General features: G+C 35.9%; 1 protein-coding gene across 2 annotated transcripts in view; it reads left to right on the top strand.

Moving 5' to 3' along the window:
• CPNE8 (copine 8) overlaps nucleotides 1–19691 on the top strand; it is a 57800-nt gene extending 38109 nt beyond the window's left edge. For both annotated transcript variants that reach the window (XM_031059042.1, XM_031059043.1), the window contains 7 exons: nucleotides 2274–2320; nucleotides 2975–3156; nucleotides 5128–5255; nucleotides 8676–8778; nucleotides 11425–11482; nucleotides 14175–14248; nucleotides 17736–19691. In XM_031059042.1, the coding sequence (XP_030914902.1) occupies nucleotides 2274–2320; nucleotides 2975–3156; nucleotides 5128–5255; nucleotides 8676–8778; nucleotides 11425–11482; nucleotides 14175–14248; nucleotides 17736–17924 (781 nt within the window). In that variant the 3' untranslated portion in view covers nucleotides 17925–19691. The remainder of the gene's footprint in view (nucleotides 1–2273; nucleotides 2321–2974; nucleotides 3157–5127; nucleotides 5256–8675; nucleotides 8779–11424; nucleotides 11483–14174; nucleotides 14249–17735) is intronic.
• The last annotated feature ends 267 nt before the right edge of the window (nucleotides 19692–19958 follow it).

Here is a 19958-nt window from a genome sequence, read left to right as displayed (position 1 = left end):
AATCAGTCTGTTGTCCTATCATGTCCTCCAAATCCAGGTTTTTTTTAAGTTCCCTGTTTTTCTTCCATTTAGATAGGCAGGAGGTAGAAAGCACTGATTCTGCAATAGGCACAATTGCATATTTGCTCTTCCATAAATGGGTGCTAATAAAATACTTAATGTTCAAAACTTCCATTGTAATTCGAGGTGTTTAGAATTAATGGAGATGTCATGGAAATCTTGACAGCTTTAACAAATTATAATTACAGTGTTTATTTATGGGGTTATTTTTATGTATTTATGTTTTGAGTCTGCATGTGTTTAATTGGGATATTCCATTACCACTATCATCTATATGACTCCTGTTTTCTTAAAGAGCTTTGGAGAATGAAATAGAGGTTTGTCCATAAACTCAGATTTTGCTTTACTCAGTAAGACTGGATTTTATAGCAGTATGGCAGAAAAGAGAAGGATGTCTCTTTTGCATCTGAATATTACATCAAATAGCACCTCCTAAATAGCTGACTTTTTTTTACATCTTGATACTTAATCACATGTTTTGCCACACAGACTTTCCCACATTTAAAGTAAGTATGTTGTGCTAAAAATAATGTATATTTCAAAATCACATTTCTCCTGCTGCTTAATACAGCCCCCAGTTAGTAACATATTCCCTCCAAATATATGAATAAGTTCAGCCATGTAAGGGATACAATCTTGGAAGGGAATGCAATTGAACTTAGAGGAAAGACTATCAACCCTAGTTTAGTGTCTACTCTTTTTTTTTTGTCTGGAAGAAAGACCAGAATCCACAAAACTCCAAGACTTAGTGGACAGAAAAGAGATTTCAGTGCAAATGTTTCTCACTGGTTTGACTTATTGGAAAAGGTAGTGAGCTAGTTGTTTGTAAATCAGTAAAATTCAGGAACTCAATCCTTTTGCAACTGAAATATCTGGTCATCTCTTCTGTCCCAGACTAGTGGAAAATAAGAGGAAATGTTTTCCTCCATCATGTTAAAAGCGTTACCTTCATCCAGGTCTTTAGAAATGAACACCCATACATTTTTTAGATTCAAAAGGATTTGGTCACATATTTTTAGCTGAACTGTATTGAATCATTGATGGTCAAAAGGGAAATTCAGATCTCCTTTCATGACAGCTGTTTTAATCCAGGCAGTACACTCTCCACTGTAATGGGAGGCATATTGGCTGTTCACAGGAGGCCTGGCATGAGAAAGTTACAAAGCAAGGGCTGCCATAGCAAAGTATTTTAGAAGCTTTGCCATGTGTTTCTTGTATCCTTGGAGACTATCAAGGAGTAATAAAACCATGTAAGAGGAAGATCTTGAAGAGACTTTATCAGAAAAATCTTCTGTATGTTGTTACAGCATTTGGCTCAACAAGCATCTGCAAAGGAGAAATTATAAGTGACACTGGGGGTTTAGATGCCATGGAGAGGATGCAGCCTCTTAGAATTAGTTACTCTGACAGCTCTGTTGTACAGTTCTGTGCAGTAAATGGTCCTCAAACCTTCCACTGCTCCCCCCTGCTGACAGACCAGCTGGTTGTCATTCTGAAGCCACAGGGAATCCATGATTCCTTCCAATGTACTGCTTAAAAAACCATAATCAAACCTAGTCAAAAACTACATTCAGGCTTAATTTGTTCCCTTATGTATGTCAGTACTGATGGAACTTATATTAAAAGATGACAGGTTTCACTTTGCTCTCTCTGTGGCTGTGAGGTGAGGATTACTGTTCCTTTAAAGATACTTTTTTCATTTCTTGTAGTGTATAGGAAGATAGGGTAAAATCATCTGTCACTTTCAAGTAGATCATGTATTTCTATGCCAACTAAATTATAGCAAAGTAGTGTTGATCTATGCAGCACTGAATCCATAAGGCACATTGCTTTGTTTTGGTATTCCACCTCAGTTGGGAGAGGACCTTTTACGTGGCCAGGGTTAAAATGTGTCCAAAGGAAAATCAGTATTACTGTTAAAAGGAATTAATAACATTTATGGTAGTTGAGGTCTTACTAATTATTTGTTTAGGATTTTTAATAAACAATGAAAAAAAGAATGATGGAGTCAAGTAACTGTTTTCAGTGTGTTAATAGGTTTGTGTTGTGTAGCCCTTGGCTTGAACCTTATATAAGAGTATTTTCAGTGTTTATTTCCTCTATTAGAAAGTCAGTGTCCTACAGTTTGTCCACAGATGATGTTACCATCTCTTGTTTATTTCTCTCCATAGCAGTACTACTATTAATAAGATTTGTGTTTGCTTTTTCTGCAGAACCCAAATCAATTTCACAGTTGCTATTGATTTCACAGCCTCCAATGGTAAGAATAAAAATAAACATCTTATTTATGTGTGTTTGTGCTGTGCTCAGTTTTAAGTGCACATATGTGTGTGTTTGTAACAGTATTCAGCTGGCGCCACCTGCACTCAGGATTCCATTTTGCTGAGCAACAGAAGAGAGGCCAATTCCTGTCTAGGAAAGCAGGACAAACAGAACAGATAAAAGTTGGAAAAGCTACATATAAAATTTAATAGCCAGAAGCCGTTTGCAAATATCTGTGTAATTTTTGATTATTACTATTGTTGTTTAGTTTTTTTGAACTGCTGGGAGAAAACTTACAAGAACCCATTGAGAAGGACCAAATAGTTCCAGGGAGAGTGAGGCTGAAGTGGGGCTAAGCAGAGATAAGTTGTGATCCTCCTCCAAAGCTGCTTTCAGAATGCCATAATACTTTTGTAAATTTCGTCTTAAAAATGTATAAATTGCACAAATCTACAAGTTTCTTGCTGCCCTTTCAATGCTGAAATACAGCTACTTCTGCTAAAATGTATTTAGAACTACTAAAAATCTGCTACTTTTAAAATTTATTTGGAACACTGCATTTTTACCTGATACAACTTCTTATTTTTAAGAGAGAAAATTCATGTGATGAAGTGATTTAGTTTTAAAGTAAATCTGATCCTTGCTTCAACAGGTAACCCTTTACAGCCAACTTCACTGCACTACATGAACCCCTATCAGCTGAATGCCTATGGCATGGCACTGAGAGCTGTTGGGGAAATAATTCAGGACTATGATAGTGATAAAATGTTCCCAGCTCTAGGTTTTGGAGCTAGACTCCCTCCAGATGGAAGAGTATCACATGAATTTGCACTGGTAAGTAAATAAATAATATACTTTTAAAATTTCTTTACTACAACAATTTTGGGAGTTAAGGTTGTAGTCTTAAGCAGTTACTGGACAAGTAAAGAACAAGAGAATGTGCTAAGTCTTCTGTGCTTACTCTAAATAGTTGTTTGGAAACTTTTCATCATACTGAAGTTACTTCACTTGAAGTTATGGAGAGAAATCTGGAGTCAAGAAGTCCCTGCAGGCCAAAAATCGTAATAAAGAAAAGTAATAAGCTTTAACCTCAGCTGTAGCAGCTTGAGAAACAGATGCTTTAAAGGCTTCAGACTGAAGCTAATATCTCTAAAGAAGCAAACAAATCATGCTCCAAGATAAAATTTCATTATTATTCTTACTATTCTGTCTCATTTTCTGGGATCTCTGTCTTTACAGGTTGCTAGTTCAGAGACACAGGGATATCTAAGTGGACTAAAAGATGAGTTGATAAGAACAAGTCTGAGATTCCTCCATGGGTCGGTTAAATTACAAACCTAAAATCTACCAGGATTTGCCAGAAGGGTGATGCTTGTGATTGGTGTTGGTTTATCTACTTGCTTATTTTGAGGTTTTTGTTCTTCTCAGGGTAGGATAAATGTGTCAGAATTATAGCAAATGTAGGTGTACCAGGGGAGTTCTAATCAGTCAGCATCAAAGACATGGCAGCAGATTGGTGACTGTGGACGTGTATTTCTTCTGTCAGCCTGTGCTAGAAAAGAGTGCAACATATCTTACCTCAGGGAAATGTTTTCCACATAGATGTAATTTAAAACAGGTGCAATTACAAATACCCATTTAAATTGCAGACTTTGGACTTTGTATAGCAAATCCAAATATATTGATACATCTGAGTTTTAAGGCTATTTCTAAAATTAATTCAGTTACTTTATGAGCCATCATGATACTTTTACAGAAGAAAAAGCACCACATACATACATACATATATACATGCATACATACACATACATACATATACACATGCATACATACACATACATACATATACATATATATATGTGTGTGTGTGTGTATTTCCTTCCTCCATATGTAAACATATATAGGTGTCTCCCATGTAATGCTTAGCAGCGTTTTCAGCTCTCTCTTTTAATGTTTTAGACAAATTCTGTTCAAAATCCTCTTTGGTTGTCTAGATTCTCAGGCAGGTACACTTTACCTCAGAATGAGGTACTGGCACACTAAGCCAATGAGGTGTTGGCATATGAAGGAGAGTAGGATGATTTGAACAATCATTGATCATTTTCCTGGCCTGACATGGGTCTGGAATTCTGCTTTTGTGTTTGTATTGCCATCTGTTAATAGGTATCCTCATTAAAGAGTCATTATGGAGATAGGTAGTAAAATGCCTACCGTAAGAATTTACAGTACCAACCATTTTGTGGGCTCCCAAAGAGGAAATTCCTTTCTTCTTTTGCTTATACCAGGTCAAAAATAATTTTTTCAATGCAGAAATATTGGGGCAAAACAATGGAAAGTTTATTGTTTACCTTACACACTTCTAAGTGTATGAACTCAGGATCTGGCTACCATTTCTTTTTCTCATATATTTAAAAGAATAAAACATTGAGCCTGAACTGTGCTCCTAAACATGCTTCCAGGTTTACATCTGACCTGTAATTCATACCTTAAATCCACACAGGGAAATGCCTGTTACTGTTGTACATATGAAGGAGTGTTTAATTACACTAAAGGTGGTGTTTATGTCTAGAAGCCAGCCCTAGTGATCCAGACTGCTGGGGCTGGCAGAACCTCCTCACCTCAGCAGGTAACACTCACAAGCAGACTTGGCACATACACTGGGCATTTGTAGTACACTCTCTGAATAGATCGTAGAATGCTTAGCTCTTTGCCTTTTACATATCTACACTGGGCAGTGTTCATTAACCTGTGTAGTTTTTACTTCATAATTAGTTATACTGATTAATCATCTCTTGTTTTTGTTAGAATGGAAACCCTCAAAATCCATACTGCCATGGAATTGATGGTGTAATGGAGGCATATTACAGGAGTCTAAAATCTGTACAGCTTTATGGACCAACAAACTTTGCTCCTGTAATTAATCATGTAGCCAGGTAAGCATCACAGCAGGTGCTGTGCAGAAACTTCTTTGTGTCAGAACAACTGCTGCATATAAAAGGCTGACAGTTACAGAGAAAGGTATTTATTGACAGTTGTTTTGTTTATTCAGTCCCAAAATTAAGTACCTTGTGACTTTGAGTAGGTTTGAAGACCATATGCTGGTATTATGCAGAATTTAATTGCTGATTAAAAAGAAATACAAGTGATCCATTTGACCAGCCTGAGTCAAAATCTTAGCAGAAATCATAAGAAAATAAAATTTTTGTCATGTTCCTTTTTTGTCCTTTAGAGCACAGAATTATTACTTCACAGAAAATATATGCATCTGTCAAAATTTTTTATAAGTTCTGAGTTTTTTTATAAAAGTTTTTTTTATATGTGTAGTTTCTCTAATCTCTGAATGTCCCAAATGTCAGCAAAATCTTGCAGGTCTCTCTGTGCCAACAATTCCCAGCTGGTAGTGGCACTTTCAAGGCAGTGATACAGCTGTCACCACTGGGGAGCCATGGTGCTGTTATGCAACACCTCATCTAACTCCTCACAGTAAAAACCTCCCTGTGTTTAGAGAAAGTTTCTTAAGAAGGATAATGTTGCCTTATTTTGGCAGACAAGATCTTGACTTATAATCTTGAGCTCAAGACCTTGGCAGTATAATACCTCCATGAATTTATATAGGAAAGGGATATGGCTTAGGTGATTTGCTGAACAGATTTTATTTTATTTATAGACACAAAGAACTACTGGTTACAAAATAAAGAAGTAGGGATGTGTAAATCATTGTACTGGTAATGTTTTGTTTATAAGCTTGCAAAATGGCTAATTTTAACAGCAAGAGATATTTATGTACTATCTGGTTTGCTGTTGTTGGTTCTACAGACCAGCAGAAAATAGTTTGCAAATTCTGTGGGGCAGAGAATTTTCTGTGCCCCCTAGCATGGCTAGATAGCTGATTTCAGCTATTTATCATTAGGGTTAGTTGTTTTGTATTCAGATCATACCATTAAAATGATGTACATGTATTTTACATTGCTTGTCATCTGAGAGTATCTGTCTCCTTTAATCTTTCCTTTGACATGATCCCTTCAGTAGCAGTTTTCCATATATATGGCACTCAGTGTCTGCATTGGCCACATTATCTGGAAATCTAACCCAATAATTTTTCTGGCTCTTTCTTTTTCTTCAGAACTGGTCATAGCAGCTGAGATACCTGATCCAGAACTTGGCAATTTATCTCAAGCCTGCTGTTAATTGCAAAAATTGAAATTTTGGATCCAGTTTTATCAAAGTATTGGCATAAAATTAGTTCTTTTTCTCACCAGTTGTTTTTCAGGAATATTTGCCAACATTTGCAGACTAACAGAAGACTGTCCACCAGTATTAGTAGTCCTTCCACTGAACTTCTGTCTAAATATCAAGTTGTTGCAGACTTTGGGAGCTCTTCCTAGTAGTAAATCATACTACATTATAGTGGGAAAGCTGAGTGTCTTCACAAGGATTTCTACTGCATGATCCCTGGAGCAATCTGTGTATCAGTCCAGTTCTCAGTAACACCATTTTCCTTCAAGGTTCAATTTCTTGATTATTCTGGTGACTCTCATAGACATGGTACTGCCCTGCAGTTACTCTTTGACCCTACTTTCATCCTCAAAGAAGTTTGTTCTTTCCACATCCCTCCTACTTAAAAGAGTGCCTCTGATGAAATCTCTGTAACCAATGTCAGATATTACTGTCCTGTTGTGATCTTGTTATTCTTTGGAAACTCTTTAGGCAGACAATAAGGCAGATAATGATTTTTTTATCCTTTCCCCAGTTAAAGAGTTATCTAAACTACACCAGATTCAACTTAGTGTTATCTCCCATCTCCCTTCCTCATGTAAGATCTTTCTTGCAAAAGGCTTTGGAGCATTTTAATCTGTGAAAAATTTGAAATAACCGGATTTCTGTTCCATTTCTTCAGTGTAGGTATGTAGACAGTGTCAAGTGCTCAGGGAGGATAATTTTTATTTTACTCTCTCATCATACCTTGTCAATGCAATCATCATTGGAAAGTTTATAAGTAGTGTGGAAAAGTGAGATAAAAGAAGTCTCTGGTTGGCAGTAAAAATGTGTTCTGTGGTAGGTCTTGCTAATCTCAATATTTAATTATCAGTCCCTACTGCCTGCATGCAAATAGGTGATATCCAACAGGTTCACTGCTTGTATGGCTTTTTTACCCATCTGGATCCTGGGGAGAGGGTGGAAGATGCTGATGTTCTGTAAATCAGTTGTGGCTTTCTCCAAACTCTTATAAATGTTGTGACTGCAGCACTGTATTTATCAGAAGTAGTTGCTTGCCAATGCACTGTGTTATCATCAGAGAATCTTGCAAGCATATGTAAGCATTGTGGCCATCATTGAACATGCTCTGCTCAGTGAGCCAGGCCTTTCATATTCAGTGACCAATAAAATAGTGAGTTATTTCACAGTCATATCAGGTATTTGGCCATGTATTGAAAAGCATTCCTGAGGCAACTAATTTTTTTCTTTTACTGCTCTCTCTACAACTCACTGCACAAGGTTCTACTTCTTGACTTCTTCACAGCACCAAGAGTCTTCATAAAAGTAGGAACTGTAGAGGCTGTGAAGCAGCAAACAGCTTCCCACAAAAAAAAGTTAAAAAGTTCTTCTGTTCAGGCCATAGAATTTAGTGAGGCTTTTTGGGTTCACTCTCTTTCAGGACTTTGCAAAGAGTAGTTGCTTCTTGGGTCCTTTGACTGAGGTGGGAATGGCACTGGGTGTCACTGGGTGTATTTTATCTTGCATTCCTGTACAGCACAAGAAAAAGCTTGAGTCTTGCAGGAAAGGACATCTGTGGGTGGTCAGAAATTAATATTGAGGCCAGGGTTGCAGGGTGCATGTTCAGGCCTTTTACAAACCTGCATATAAATGTGAACTATAAATCTGCAATCATGGTCAACAGTAAGTAACCTGGATTTGTAAAAAAAAGAATAGAAAAATATGCAATGTGTTGATTCCTGTTAAGTTTTATTTGTGCTATAAACACAACCATTCAGTATTCATGTATACCCTTCATAGGCAGCTATGTATCCCATAAGTAATACCTATTAAACAATTTAGGCTAACATCTCATCATTTTATGAGGCACATTCTGTCCCTGCTCCTTTTGGTAGTGGTGCAGTTCCCATTTTCGCTGATGCAACACATGCAGATTGTCAGTCTTGTATTAGTTATATTTTTTCAATGTTCTCATTTAAAAGTATAAAGTCTGGCTTAGATATGAGTGTCTTTACTTTTGAAATTCACTGTGTTTTTTAGTCCTTGGTAGTCAAATTTTGCAATTCCAGCTTGTTTTCATATTAATTCCTTTTATAAAGGTTTTTTTACTATTATAATATTGGTTTCTCTTCCCTTAGATATGCTGCTTCAGTAAAAGATGGCTCCCAGTATTTTGTTCTTCTCATTATTACAGATGGAGTTATATCTGATATGGCTCAGACAAAAGAATCCATAGTGAATGTAAGTTTCATTGAAAGTGTTGAAATAATGTTTGTAGAAATTCATTTTTTAGGCAATAAAGTAAGTGGATTAATAGTTCAGGCACTAGATTTGTTCCATGAGTACCCATTTTTACCAAATAGGAGAAGTTTATTATGCATAAAGATGAAAAGAAAGCAAAAGTCAACTTGACCTAATTAGTATTTTGTGGTGATACTCTTCTGTCTAGCCCTGTATGTTTGTATGATTTTACTCATCTATTTCTTGCCTCCTCCTTCCTCATGCACATCCCACCATGCAGCTTTTCATAGTAAACTCTTTTCTTTCTCATAATTGCTGACAGTGTTGATCCCCAGACTTTTTTAAAACTGCCCCCATCTTTCTGATCCTGAATGGCAAGCATACCAATTTTCTGATTTCCCTCAAAACAGTCCCCTAAAACTCTGTAAGTTCCTTATTTAATAGTTTCTGCATTTTCTGTTTTACTTTCTGCATTATTTTCAGTATTTTTCTCTTCCAAACTGCCATGGGTATAGGTAATATTCTGTATTATGAGCAGGTTCTATTGTGCTTTTGCCTGTGGGAAATTTCAGATAAAAGTACTCACAGAAACACTCCTAGACATGTTTGGAAAAGATCTCTACCAGTAGTTTTTAACATACCACAGTGGAACTAGTTAACAGCAGAGTGGTGAGTTGAAAAACCTACATTAAAGTAATTTAGCATCACGTCCAAGTGAATAGTGCAGAATTAGGTGGCACAGTTTTGAAGACCCACTTTTAGTACCTCCTGTAGAGATTTGATGCTCTTTAAGTTTGTGGGGTGCACATGAAAATTCCGCCCCAGTGTTCTGCCTCTCCCTGGGGACCAAGATGCCCTCAGTCCCAGCCTGCAGCACATACACAGAGTCTGTGTCATAGTAAGCTTGGAAATTCATTCTCCAGCCCAGACTAGAAGGTTGAAACATAATTTCTTTTAGATGAGCTGCTTTTAGGTGACAAAAAGACTCAGTGGAGAAAAAAAGAGCAGCTCTTGGTTGTGACTCACCCTTCCATTTGAAGTCTGTGCATAAGAGACCAGCGAGTGCAGTTGGCTGATACCTTGTAAGATTAATTCCTTTGCCACCAAGACATACAGAAAACCCTTGTTTTCAGTAATAGTTCATTTCAACAAATAATGGCTGTTAGTCTGCAACTGTCTGGAAACACAGCAGATGTGGTGTTAGCTTGGAATAAGTGGAAGTTTGATAATATTTGCTGTCTGGGGTTTTTATGAAGTTGCCTTCATTTTTCTGCGTATTTCTTGAAGTGTGAGCACAGTATACCATGCCAGAACTAATTAAATGCTATTCAATAGCAGGTTTTTCAGTCTTAATAATATCCATAATACTAAAAAGGGCAATGATGTCCAATGCAACTTGATGTGTATAAAACTCAGAGTATATTTCAATTTGAACATTAATTGTGCTTTTAGGCATCTTTCTCATTACAGCATATATGTCAGACACGTTCTGTTTTACCAGACTGTTTAAAGGTTATGCTGTCATTCAGGAAATGCCAAGACTTAGGTTTATATGCAAAAGTTTAACTCTTTGTCTTTATGCTGTCCTTGCCACTTACTATTTCATATTTCATTGTATCACATAATTCAGTGTCTGTGTGAGTAGGAATCTCTTTAAAGGATACTTTCTTTACAATCAAAAAATAACATTCTAGAAAGCAGAAGGTTCTGTAGTAAGAGAAGGTGTACATCTATGATTTTTTTTTACAGAAGCAGTGTATGCTCCTGTTTAATGTTTAAGATGATTGTAGGCATTTTACAGTTTATCACAATATCTCAATAAGCAACAGAGTTACCAGAATTATCTCAGTAAGTTGTCAACCCTGACATTTGCTGAATGTTCTTTGGTTTTAGTTGATACCTTCTTCATCAGAGGCAGATTCACATTATTTCTATGAACTGATGCTACTATCAGGACAGGAGAGTCCAATATTTAAGATAGTGTCTTGGTAATTTTAAAGATTTTACAGAGTTTATTCAGAGACAGGCAGATACCTTTGAATGAATAAGATAAAGTAAAATTAAAAATCTTACCACAGGCCAATTCTATATCTTGCTTGTCTGTGGCATGGATGATTGACTAGAGTAAAATTTCATTAATGGGATAAATGTAATATACATATTGCTCAAATAGATTATTTCTTTCCTTTTAAAAACTGGCGTAAGATCAATGTACAAAATAGTATCCCATAGATGCAAGCAGCTATGTAAAATCAAGAAACAGCAAAGCACATTTAAATAAATGTCAGACTGTTATTAGGTACGTATTTGCAATTACTGTCAGTTTACAAAAGTTTCTAGGAGAAATTTGTCCTTTTAGTTGTCATATTAATATTAAATGCTAACATCGTTTCTTGTCTTTAATTAGCATCCTATATGATTCAAAGAATTGGTAATGAAAAAATAAAATACCATGTGCCTTTCTATCTTTGTTCAAGATGTTTTATACCACTTAAGCAGACAGTTTACTCCACTCAACTTTTTTAGGGGGAAAAAATTGTTCTTTAAAACATAATTTCTGCATGGTTTTTGTTCACTTTGTTCTCAGATCTCCTATTATTGACAGAGGTTATGTAATGCATTAAATCTCTTTTTCTTCTTTTGAAGGCTTCAAAGCTTCCAATGTCCATAATTATAGTGGGGGTAGGACCAGCAGAGTTTGATGGTAAGTGTTCTAGTGTTTTTTCTAATTTTTTTTTAGATTTGCTTACAATTTAGTAATATGTAGCTTTTCAAACAAATATTGGTCTTTAAAAGAACATTATATGAAGCGAGGAGTGAGTGCTGCTGGCATTTCCAGCTGGATTGATTGATTGATAACTCGGTGTGATTACAAGCTACCATGTGGAGCTGTGTAGCCCCTCAGGCTCTCTGTTCAAGTCAGAGCCATATGGGGGCTCAGCATTTACAGTAAAGTAAACTATACTCAAGAAATGTTCCATTTCTTCAACACAAATATTTAGATGCCTTGTGAAGTGTCAGTTGAGTGGAAATATTGATCTTACTGCAGTAATAGAATCTTGAGAAAAATAAATACATTTGAGGTGATCTGGATTAAACAGGGTTTCACTTGGTGACAGGAGTGAGCCCTACTGTGCAGCAGCATTGACAGAATATTACAGCAGGAGAGAAATTACCAGGTTATTTATATATTCTTTCTATGATATTCTGGAACACCATTCTCTGTTGTAATAACTAAGCTGCTTCCATTATTTGTATTAATTTATTAAGTAGGTATCAGTGCCCTATGAAGTGTAGGCATTGTGTGTGTCTGTTCCTCAAAGTCCTAAATAATTTCTTTTAATTCTAGTACATCTGGTTAGACAGTTTGCCTTCTGTTGTACATTAAATATACTTAGTACTACTGCCACAGATGTTTAGTGTTCACTAATGACTGTACATGTTAATTTTTGTACAAGTACTCTAAATGTAGGGAAAAAGAGGAAAAAACAAGACAAAAATTATTTATTTGAAATTTATTTTCTTTTATTACAAGCATTATTCTTATGCTACATGGCAAGTGGTATAGTAGTCATAATTTTAAGTATCTTACTCCATGAAGAAATTGTCCAGGTGAACACTTACACTTCAAGTGATTGTATGCCACAATCAGTGAGAAAGGACAGTTTATATTCATAAATGCATATGATGGGAATTTGTAAACTTCATTTTTACTCCTGAGAATTCCAGTGTAGTCCTGTGTTACTTACCATTCTCCGACCCCTCCATTGCATTTTCCCTTTCTCCCTGTTTGTCTAGTCCTTGGATTTGCCCAGGCTCCCTTTCTCAGTCAGGACATGTTCTTGGGGTGTCCTCCCTCCCCCTTTCCTGAAGCTGGGATTCTGTTTGTACTGCAGGATGCAGTTTCCATCTTTGGAGCCACAATCCTGGTGTGTACTGCCTCAGTGAGATTCACCATGAGGTGTATGCCAAGTCTGTGGTCCCTCAGTGCCCAAGAGGACAGAGGAATTACTTCCATTTACAGAAATTCCTTCTGGAATAAACAGAAATTCCTTCTGGAATAAACAACAGACTCCATGTCTGCTGTGCCTGCAGGAGGGTGATGTTCAGGGTGTCTGCACATTCAAGTGCCCCTGGAGCTTCAGTTCTGCCCTAGAGAGACCAAGCTGCTCCTCTTCAGATCTCCCTGTTCCCTACATCTCCCAGCCCCTGAGCAAAACCAGAGGGGTTCTTAAAACTTTGAAATTTGGGTAGATGACACATACATTTGGCAGAGCTTCACTAAAGGATGTGGGGATGACTGTAACAGGTCACAACAGAAGCATTTCTGCCCAGTGTTCTGTATCTGACATTGCCATGAGTAGTTCCCTAGAGAATGTTAAGAACAGACTAAGCAAATTTGATATTTCCCTGAATACTGGTTTTAGGTTGGAGTTTCCTGGGCAGGATGTGCTTCATGTCTGTTATGGAAATTTTTAGTGAACTCCTTCAAACACTTGTTCAGTGTCCTGGTTTGAACACATGTACATTTTTGCAACAGCATCATCAGGCAACATGCTCTGCAGACCTACTGATTGCTTTGTTTGAGCAAATATACTCTGTTAGCTTGGCTCCTGATGCTGTCATTTATACTTTCTAGTTCTTGCTTCAGAAGAACTAGTGTTTGAAGTGCTAGTTTCGGTGAATTTAGCCCAGTTTGTAAACCCCTGAGAAGCTGAGGTGCAGGGCTTTGGTTTTCATAGCACACACTGAAAGAAGGTTTGTAGAACTGCAGATCCAACATCTCAGCAATAATCTGAGCTCCCAAATCCATCCATTTCAACACTGACAAGAGAGCAGGTACATCTTTCCACCTAGAATAGCTTCCAGGTATCTGGACAACAGAGCTTACCTGTATCCTGCTCAGAAGATACAAGAAGAATTACCCAATAAATTTAATAATTTTTTTAAGCACTCCTCATTCCCTAGCATTAGAATATACTGCTTTTTCAATGTGACTGTGAGTTATTACCTCTCTGTGCTGTATCCTCTGATATCTTCTGTAACAATAGCTGCTGAAGATGAATTTTTCTGCACCTCTGAAAATATATATATATTGCCTTACAAAACCAGATGTACTTGCTGTTTTGAGAGATGAAAGGATAAAAACTTTGTCATACTCTGCTCTTTTCTGAAGGTGACAATAAAGTTAAAAGTATGTATTGTCACCATGAAAAAGTGCAAAACAGCTACAAAACATGATGTATTTTCTGATGCAAATGATCTTAACAGAGTTATCTAAAGAGGAATTGTTGGTTTTTTATTGCTCAAAAGTGTAAGTTGTCTGAACTTTTTCTCAGTAGGATGATTTTATTGTGTACCTGAACTCATAACGTTTTTTTGTTTATTTTTTTAAGCCATGGAAGAACTGGATGGGGATGTAGTGAGGATTTCTTCAAGAGGAAGATTTGCAGAAAGAGACATTGTGCAGGTGGGAGAGAAAATATATTATCATAGAGAGATTTTACTGTTCCTCTTTGTTTTGAATTCTCATTTCTATCTATATTCCTACCTTTCATTTTGCCTTAGCACTGGCATACTTTATCTTGAGGTGTTTATAACAAGCTCAGAAACTCTCTGTGACAGCTCTAAGCCTTTTTATAACACACAAGAGGAGATCTGCATTTGTTAGGAAATGACCCCTAACTGGCAGGGCATTGTTATAAAGTCTTGGTGCTATACAGCCATGGAGAAGAGTTAGCTACTGAAAATTTGGAGAAACATGATGTTTCTAGAAAAAATGGGTACTGGCTAAAAGTAAATCTTATATGGACGCCATATTTCCTGGTAGTGCCTGAACACATTTATAAAATAGAGTATTTAAGTTGGAAGGGACTTAGAGCAGACATCTAGTGCAACTGCATGGCCATTTAAGTACAGGGCTAACTAAAAGTTAGAACTTGTTAATAAGGACATTTTCCAAATGCCTCTTAAACACTGACAGATTCAAACCTCACCTTAGAACTGCCATTTCTTCTTCTTCCTTTATTCCTCCTATTTGTCAGACTTCATGCTGTTCACTTATTTTTCCTCTTATTTGTTCGCACTTATTTCTGTTCAAGACAGGTTGGATTTTTATATTGTTGTTTAATAGAATATATATAGAGGGAAAATAAGTGAGCCATATCAATAGCTCATACTGCATGACAATTAAGGACAGATAGCAGCTGATGAATTTTGGGATATGTTTATTTGTTTCCATTTATATCTGCAGGAACTGAAACTTCAAAATGTTTAATGTTACAAATGCTGATATGTGAATGTTTAAGGATTGATTGATAACTGCTGGTGGATGTAATATTTCAGTCCAAGGATGTGTTCAAAACATGAGTTTGACACCTGATTTTATAGTTTGGTTTTATTAGAATAGAAAAATAAAGAAAGCTACATAAATATATGGAAATGAAAATTATCAGAACTCTTTTTTTCAGTCTTCTTCAGTCTTTTTGCATGCTGCATTAAAATTCTCTCTATTTTTTTTTCTAAATGGGGATCAGAAATGAGCCTAAGATAGAAATTAAATTACCCTCATACTCTCTATGGATATACATTAAAGAAAGTCATGGATTCCTGAATTCTAATAGTTGAGAAAGGTATTTTTTTCATTTTTGCAACATATAGAGATAACAGCTGATGAGAAAGTGAGATACCAAAACTCTTAGAAGAGTAAAACATGCTGGCTTCTTTGGTCATTGCTGTCAGATAGTTTTGAAGGTAGCGATGATGTAAGACAGCTAACAGGAGATAAGAAATAGTTTCTCATTTTGTCAAAGTCTTTGAAGTGTTCCTTGGTGTCCGCATTGGGCTGGAGAGGGCCTGTCTGTAATGTGTTGTTCTGTAAATGTCAGTGCTTTCAGCAGAGCAGTGTGTGGGGTGGAACCCAGGCTCATATTTCTGCAAAGCCCTGTGTGCCATCTCAGATTTTTTAAAGCTAATTCAGGTATCTTCTGGCGAGCATTACACTTGCCCAACAGCCCAAAAAGCTTTAAAGAGCATAAATGGACAGAGTTCTAACATATTATAAACAAGATTTGTGAAAATGCTTTGCTTTGAGGTTACTAACCTGTGCTGAAAAGAAAAAGGCAGTGAATACCCTTTTGTATTTCTTTGGAATTCATTGCATATCAGAATTGTAATAAAATATTTATTATTAATATATTTTAATCAGAATGTTGCCCCATGCCATATTGAACTACCCAAACACAGTATTATTTTGTGCTCTTTTTCTGTCTAAATGCTAACAAATATTGACTTTATAGACTAACTAAATAAATAAAAAGGGATTCTGTCAAACTGTCTAAATTTGGTTTGACCTTTATTTTGTATCTAGCAGGCTGAAACTGATTTGCCTTTATAAAACTAACTACTCAAATTAAAAAGTGGGGTTTTTGTGTATTAGGTTAATTAAAATTAACTAGTGAAATTACCTATTAATTCTAATTGTGAATTACCTATTAATTCTAGTATTACCTATTAATTCTAGTATTACTGTTAATTCTAGTATTGCCTATTAATTCTAATTACCTATTAATTCTAGTATTGTGAAATATTTTGATTAAATTAGTACAGGAAAAGTTTGTCTGTTAACAGTGAGTCCACTGTATGTGTTATATTTACTACTGGCTGCAGCTCATGTAGAGGCATGTTCTTCACTATCTCCTCCTCACTAGTATGGATACATGTTGTGGGACTCTGTACTACATATGTACCAGTTCTTCCTCAGTTTTGTTTAATTTCTGCTCCTTTCCTGTCCTTTTGCTATTTAAGACATTTTAGGAGAATATTTACTTATAGTGATGCACCTGTTGTTTCTCCTAAGAATTTTGCATATCAGCCTTTTTAATTAAACTCTTAAATTACAGAAAAGCACTTGGCATTCCATCAGTTTCTCTTTGGTTTCTCTTATGCCTTTCATTCTATTCCTCTGCCATCTCCATGCTAGCTGTCCCTGTACATCTCTAGGTTTGCTTTCCTGTCTATAGTTCCTGCAGCTGCTCTGGCATCTCTGCAGTGTGGGGAGAGGAGAAGAGCTACATCAGGCCATCTGTGTTGTATAACTGCATTTCAGCAATTACACTGTTGCCATGTCCCCACTTTGTTACAGAGCAGTGGTCTGAGATTTCATGTCTGCAGACTAATGGGTAAGGGGATCTCTTAGGTTGGGATACATGTTCTTCAATCCAGACTGCATGTCCTTTTTACACAAGGAAAAAAAATCAAGGAGCCTGGATTGTTTCCTTTTGGTATGCCAGTAGCACAAGATTCCCATTAAGTATTACAAAATCCAAGCCAGTGCTGGGCAAGTAAATGGTTTAAGTGTTGAACATCTGAATATCACATAACAAGTTCTTTTTTGATCCAGTCATTTTTACTTAGCTTCTTTATGCATTTGTTAATATCATATTAAAAGTGTTCAGGTGGTTCAGAGTTCTACTAGGTATAATGCAAAATGGTCAAAAATTATAAAGTCATCCTTCCTGTTTTGTTCACTTCAGAGGTCAAAAAAATCTACTCAGCAAGTGCCAGAGTGGAGGGAGTCTGGTGGGTGGCTGCAGGAGCAGGGAATGGAAGCTGAGAATGGCTTTCTGAGACAAAATTACCTTCTTGCATGGAAGGGGTTGAGAGATAACCCTAATACATCAGTGAAGCACATCATCAGCAACCTGAACTAGCCATGGCTCATGTGAAAGGGTTCACCCAAGTGAAAGTGTTACACTATTTCTATTAGAAGGCAGATCTATAAAAATTGAGATACAATGTGTATTTATAAAATATATGACATAAAATGCAATGTATGTATATGTACATTAAAACTGTGTAAGGTAACATGTTTATGTACTCTTACCCCTAGGCTGAGCTTTCTTATTTTATGTTGTAAGATACATTCTGTGTCTGAGTGAACATCTCTTGTTTTGTAGTTTGTGCCATTCCGAGATTACATTGACAGAAGTGGAAACCACGTGTTGAGCATGGCAAGACTGGCTAAAGATGTGCTGGCTGAAATCCCAGAGCAGTTTCTGTCCTACATGAGAGTCAGAGGAATAAAGCCATCACCTGCACCACCCCCCTACACACCCCCAATTCACGTGTTGCAGACTCAGATATGACTGCTCTGAAGTGTTTAGCATTTACCACAAATCTCTGGATGCAGCAGTAGCTTCTGATAACATTTTGGAGCTAGAAAAATTCTCTTCACATACCAAAATTCTCCTATTAGTTGCATGAGCAACTGGAAAGCTTTTAAATGCTAGGGGCAAAATGTTGATGTTCTGGGACTTTTTTTTTTAGTCCAAACACCCTACTTTTTTGATGTATTTATTGGAGGGGGGAAAGCACAAGTCAGGTTTTCAACTCAGAAGATTGGGCCCTCTCTGAATACTGTGTGTATATAAATGTATAGGAATGCTATTACTCTGTATCAATGTTTACATGTTACTATTTTTAAATTTCAGTACTTTTATAACTATTCTTAAGAATAAAAGTTTGGAATATTGGCTCACATGTCTTCTAGCTTGCAATAGTTTGTCACAAGATAACAAGGGAAGCAATATCTCTTTGAATGTTTGTCCAGACAAATACAAATGAAAGCTAAGGACAAATATATCAATGTGTTTTAAACTAACTGAAGTGCTTCAATCAGTTCTCAGTATCCATTCATCTCATGTATTGAAAATTTCAACTCTTAAATGTGAATAACATAATAGCATCTGACTTATAACTGGCTCCAGACTGAGGGGGAGGTATGTGTATTTTTTCAGAAATTCTCCAATTTCTGAGTTTATCTAAGTTTACAGTTTTTTAAACTAACTACTGAAACAAATTAGAATAGTTACTTGCTATAATTAATTAAAGAAAATTACCTCAATCCAGAACCATCAGAGTATTGTAGTTGACTCACTGAGCTCATTAAATCATACAATACATTCCTTAAAGCACTGGAAATTTTGCATCAGAAATGTCTTTTGAAGTGATTACAGCAGATGTTTTATAATGGATCATTTTAAACTCCAAAAATTTTAAATCTTAACTTTTTTTTTTGTCTAGATTGCCCATTCAAAGGGATATTGGGCTTAATAATATTTGGGTTTAATATTGTCATTTAATCACATTTCCATTCAGGGTGCATGAATAATAAAGTTAATTAACTGGTTTTAAAATTGCACAACTATGTTGCTTTGTTCACAATTTTGTGTACGGAACTACCCAAAAAAATTTATTATATGCCTGTTGATATATAATTATAAAATGGTTTTGCATGTATATTTTGTACAAAATACACAGTTTTGTGAGTTTGTGTCAGATACATTTTATTTAGAACTAATGGCCTTAAATTTCACGGAACTCCTGAAATGATTGTGAATTGCCTTCAGATACTGTTTAAACTGAACATTTCTTTTTTTGTGTCACAGTTGTAATTGTCTTGTATACGTAACTTTTTTCTTTGCATATAACCTGTTTACTAATTCTGTTTCTTACTACTGTATGTTGTAATGTACAGTATAAAACTAAGGTGCATTTTTTAAGCATGAGAAGTTTTTTGCCAGAAAACATATCTTCAATATTAATGGCATAACTATGTAAATGCAGAATCTTCCATTTTTAAATATATTTAACTTCCTTTAACTATTTCATGTGGGAAATTACGTTTTCCAAATAATAATTCTGTTAACAAAAACAAAAAAAAAATCTTTTTTTGGTAAAAAAAAAATCTTGTTTTATTTTTATTTTGAAACAGTTTTTACATAAATATGGACTTTAATTTTCTCACCAAAATATGTATTTCTTAGTGGATTGATGTTGCATGAGTGAAATTTGATACTTGGCAACTACAAATTTTGATGAAAGTGCATCATAAAGAGTAAGTTTAAATCTAATATTGGTGGTGGTGTTCTTCTTTCATCTTCTAAGTTTATTTTTTGCATGAACAGTGTTGGCACTTTTGAAAAAACTGAAGTAATACTATGTTTCTCTTGTTTCATTTGATTAGACAAATCTTTCTGCTGATATTTGTGCTGGTTCCCAGTGAGCCATGTATTCAACATATCACTGGAAGACCAGCAAACAAACTTACACAGCTGAGAGTAATTTGTTAGCTCTGGTTTAGCCAGTACCTTTATTAGTTTAATCTCAAAACTAATCTA

The sequence above is a fragment of the Geospiza fortis genome, unplaced genomic scaffold (assembly GCF_000277835.1).
Source record: "Geospiza fortis unplaced genomic scaffold, GeoFor_1.0 scaffold424, whole genome shotgun sequence".
In the NCBI taxonomy this organism is placed as follows: domain Eukaryota; kingdom Metazoa; phylum Chordata; class Aves; order Passeriformes; family Thraupidae; genus Geospiza; species Geospiza fortis.
This window is presented reverse-complemented; position numbering and strand designations above follow the sequence as displayed.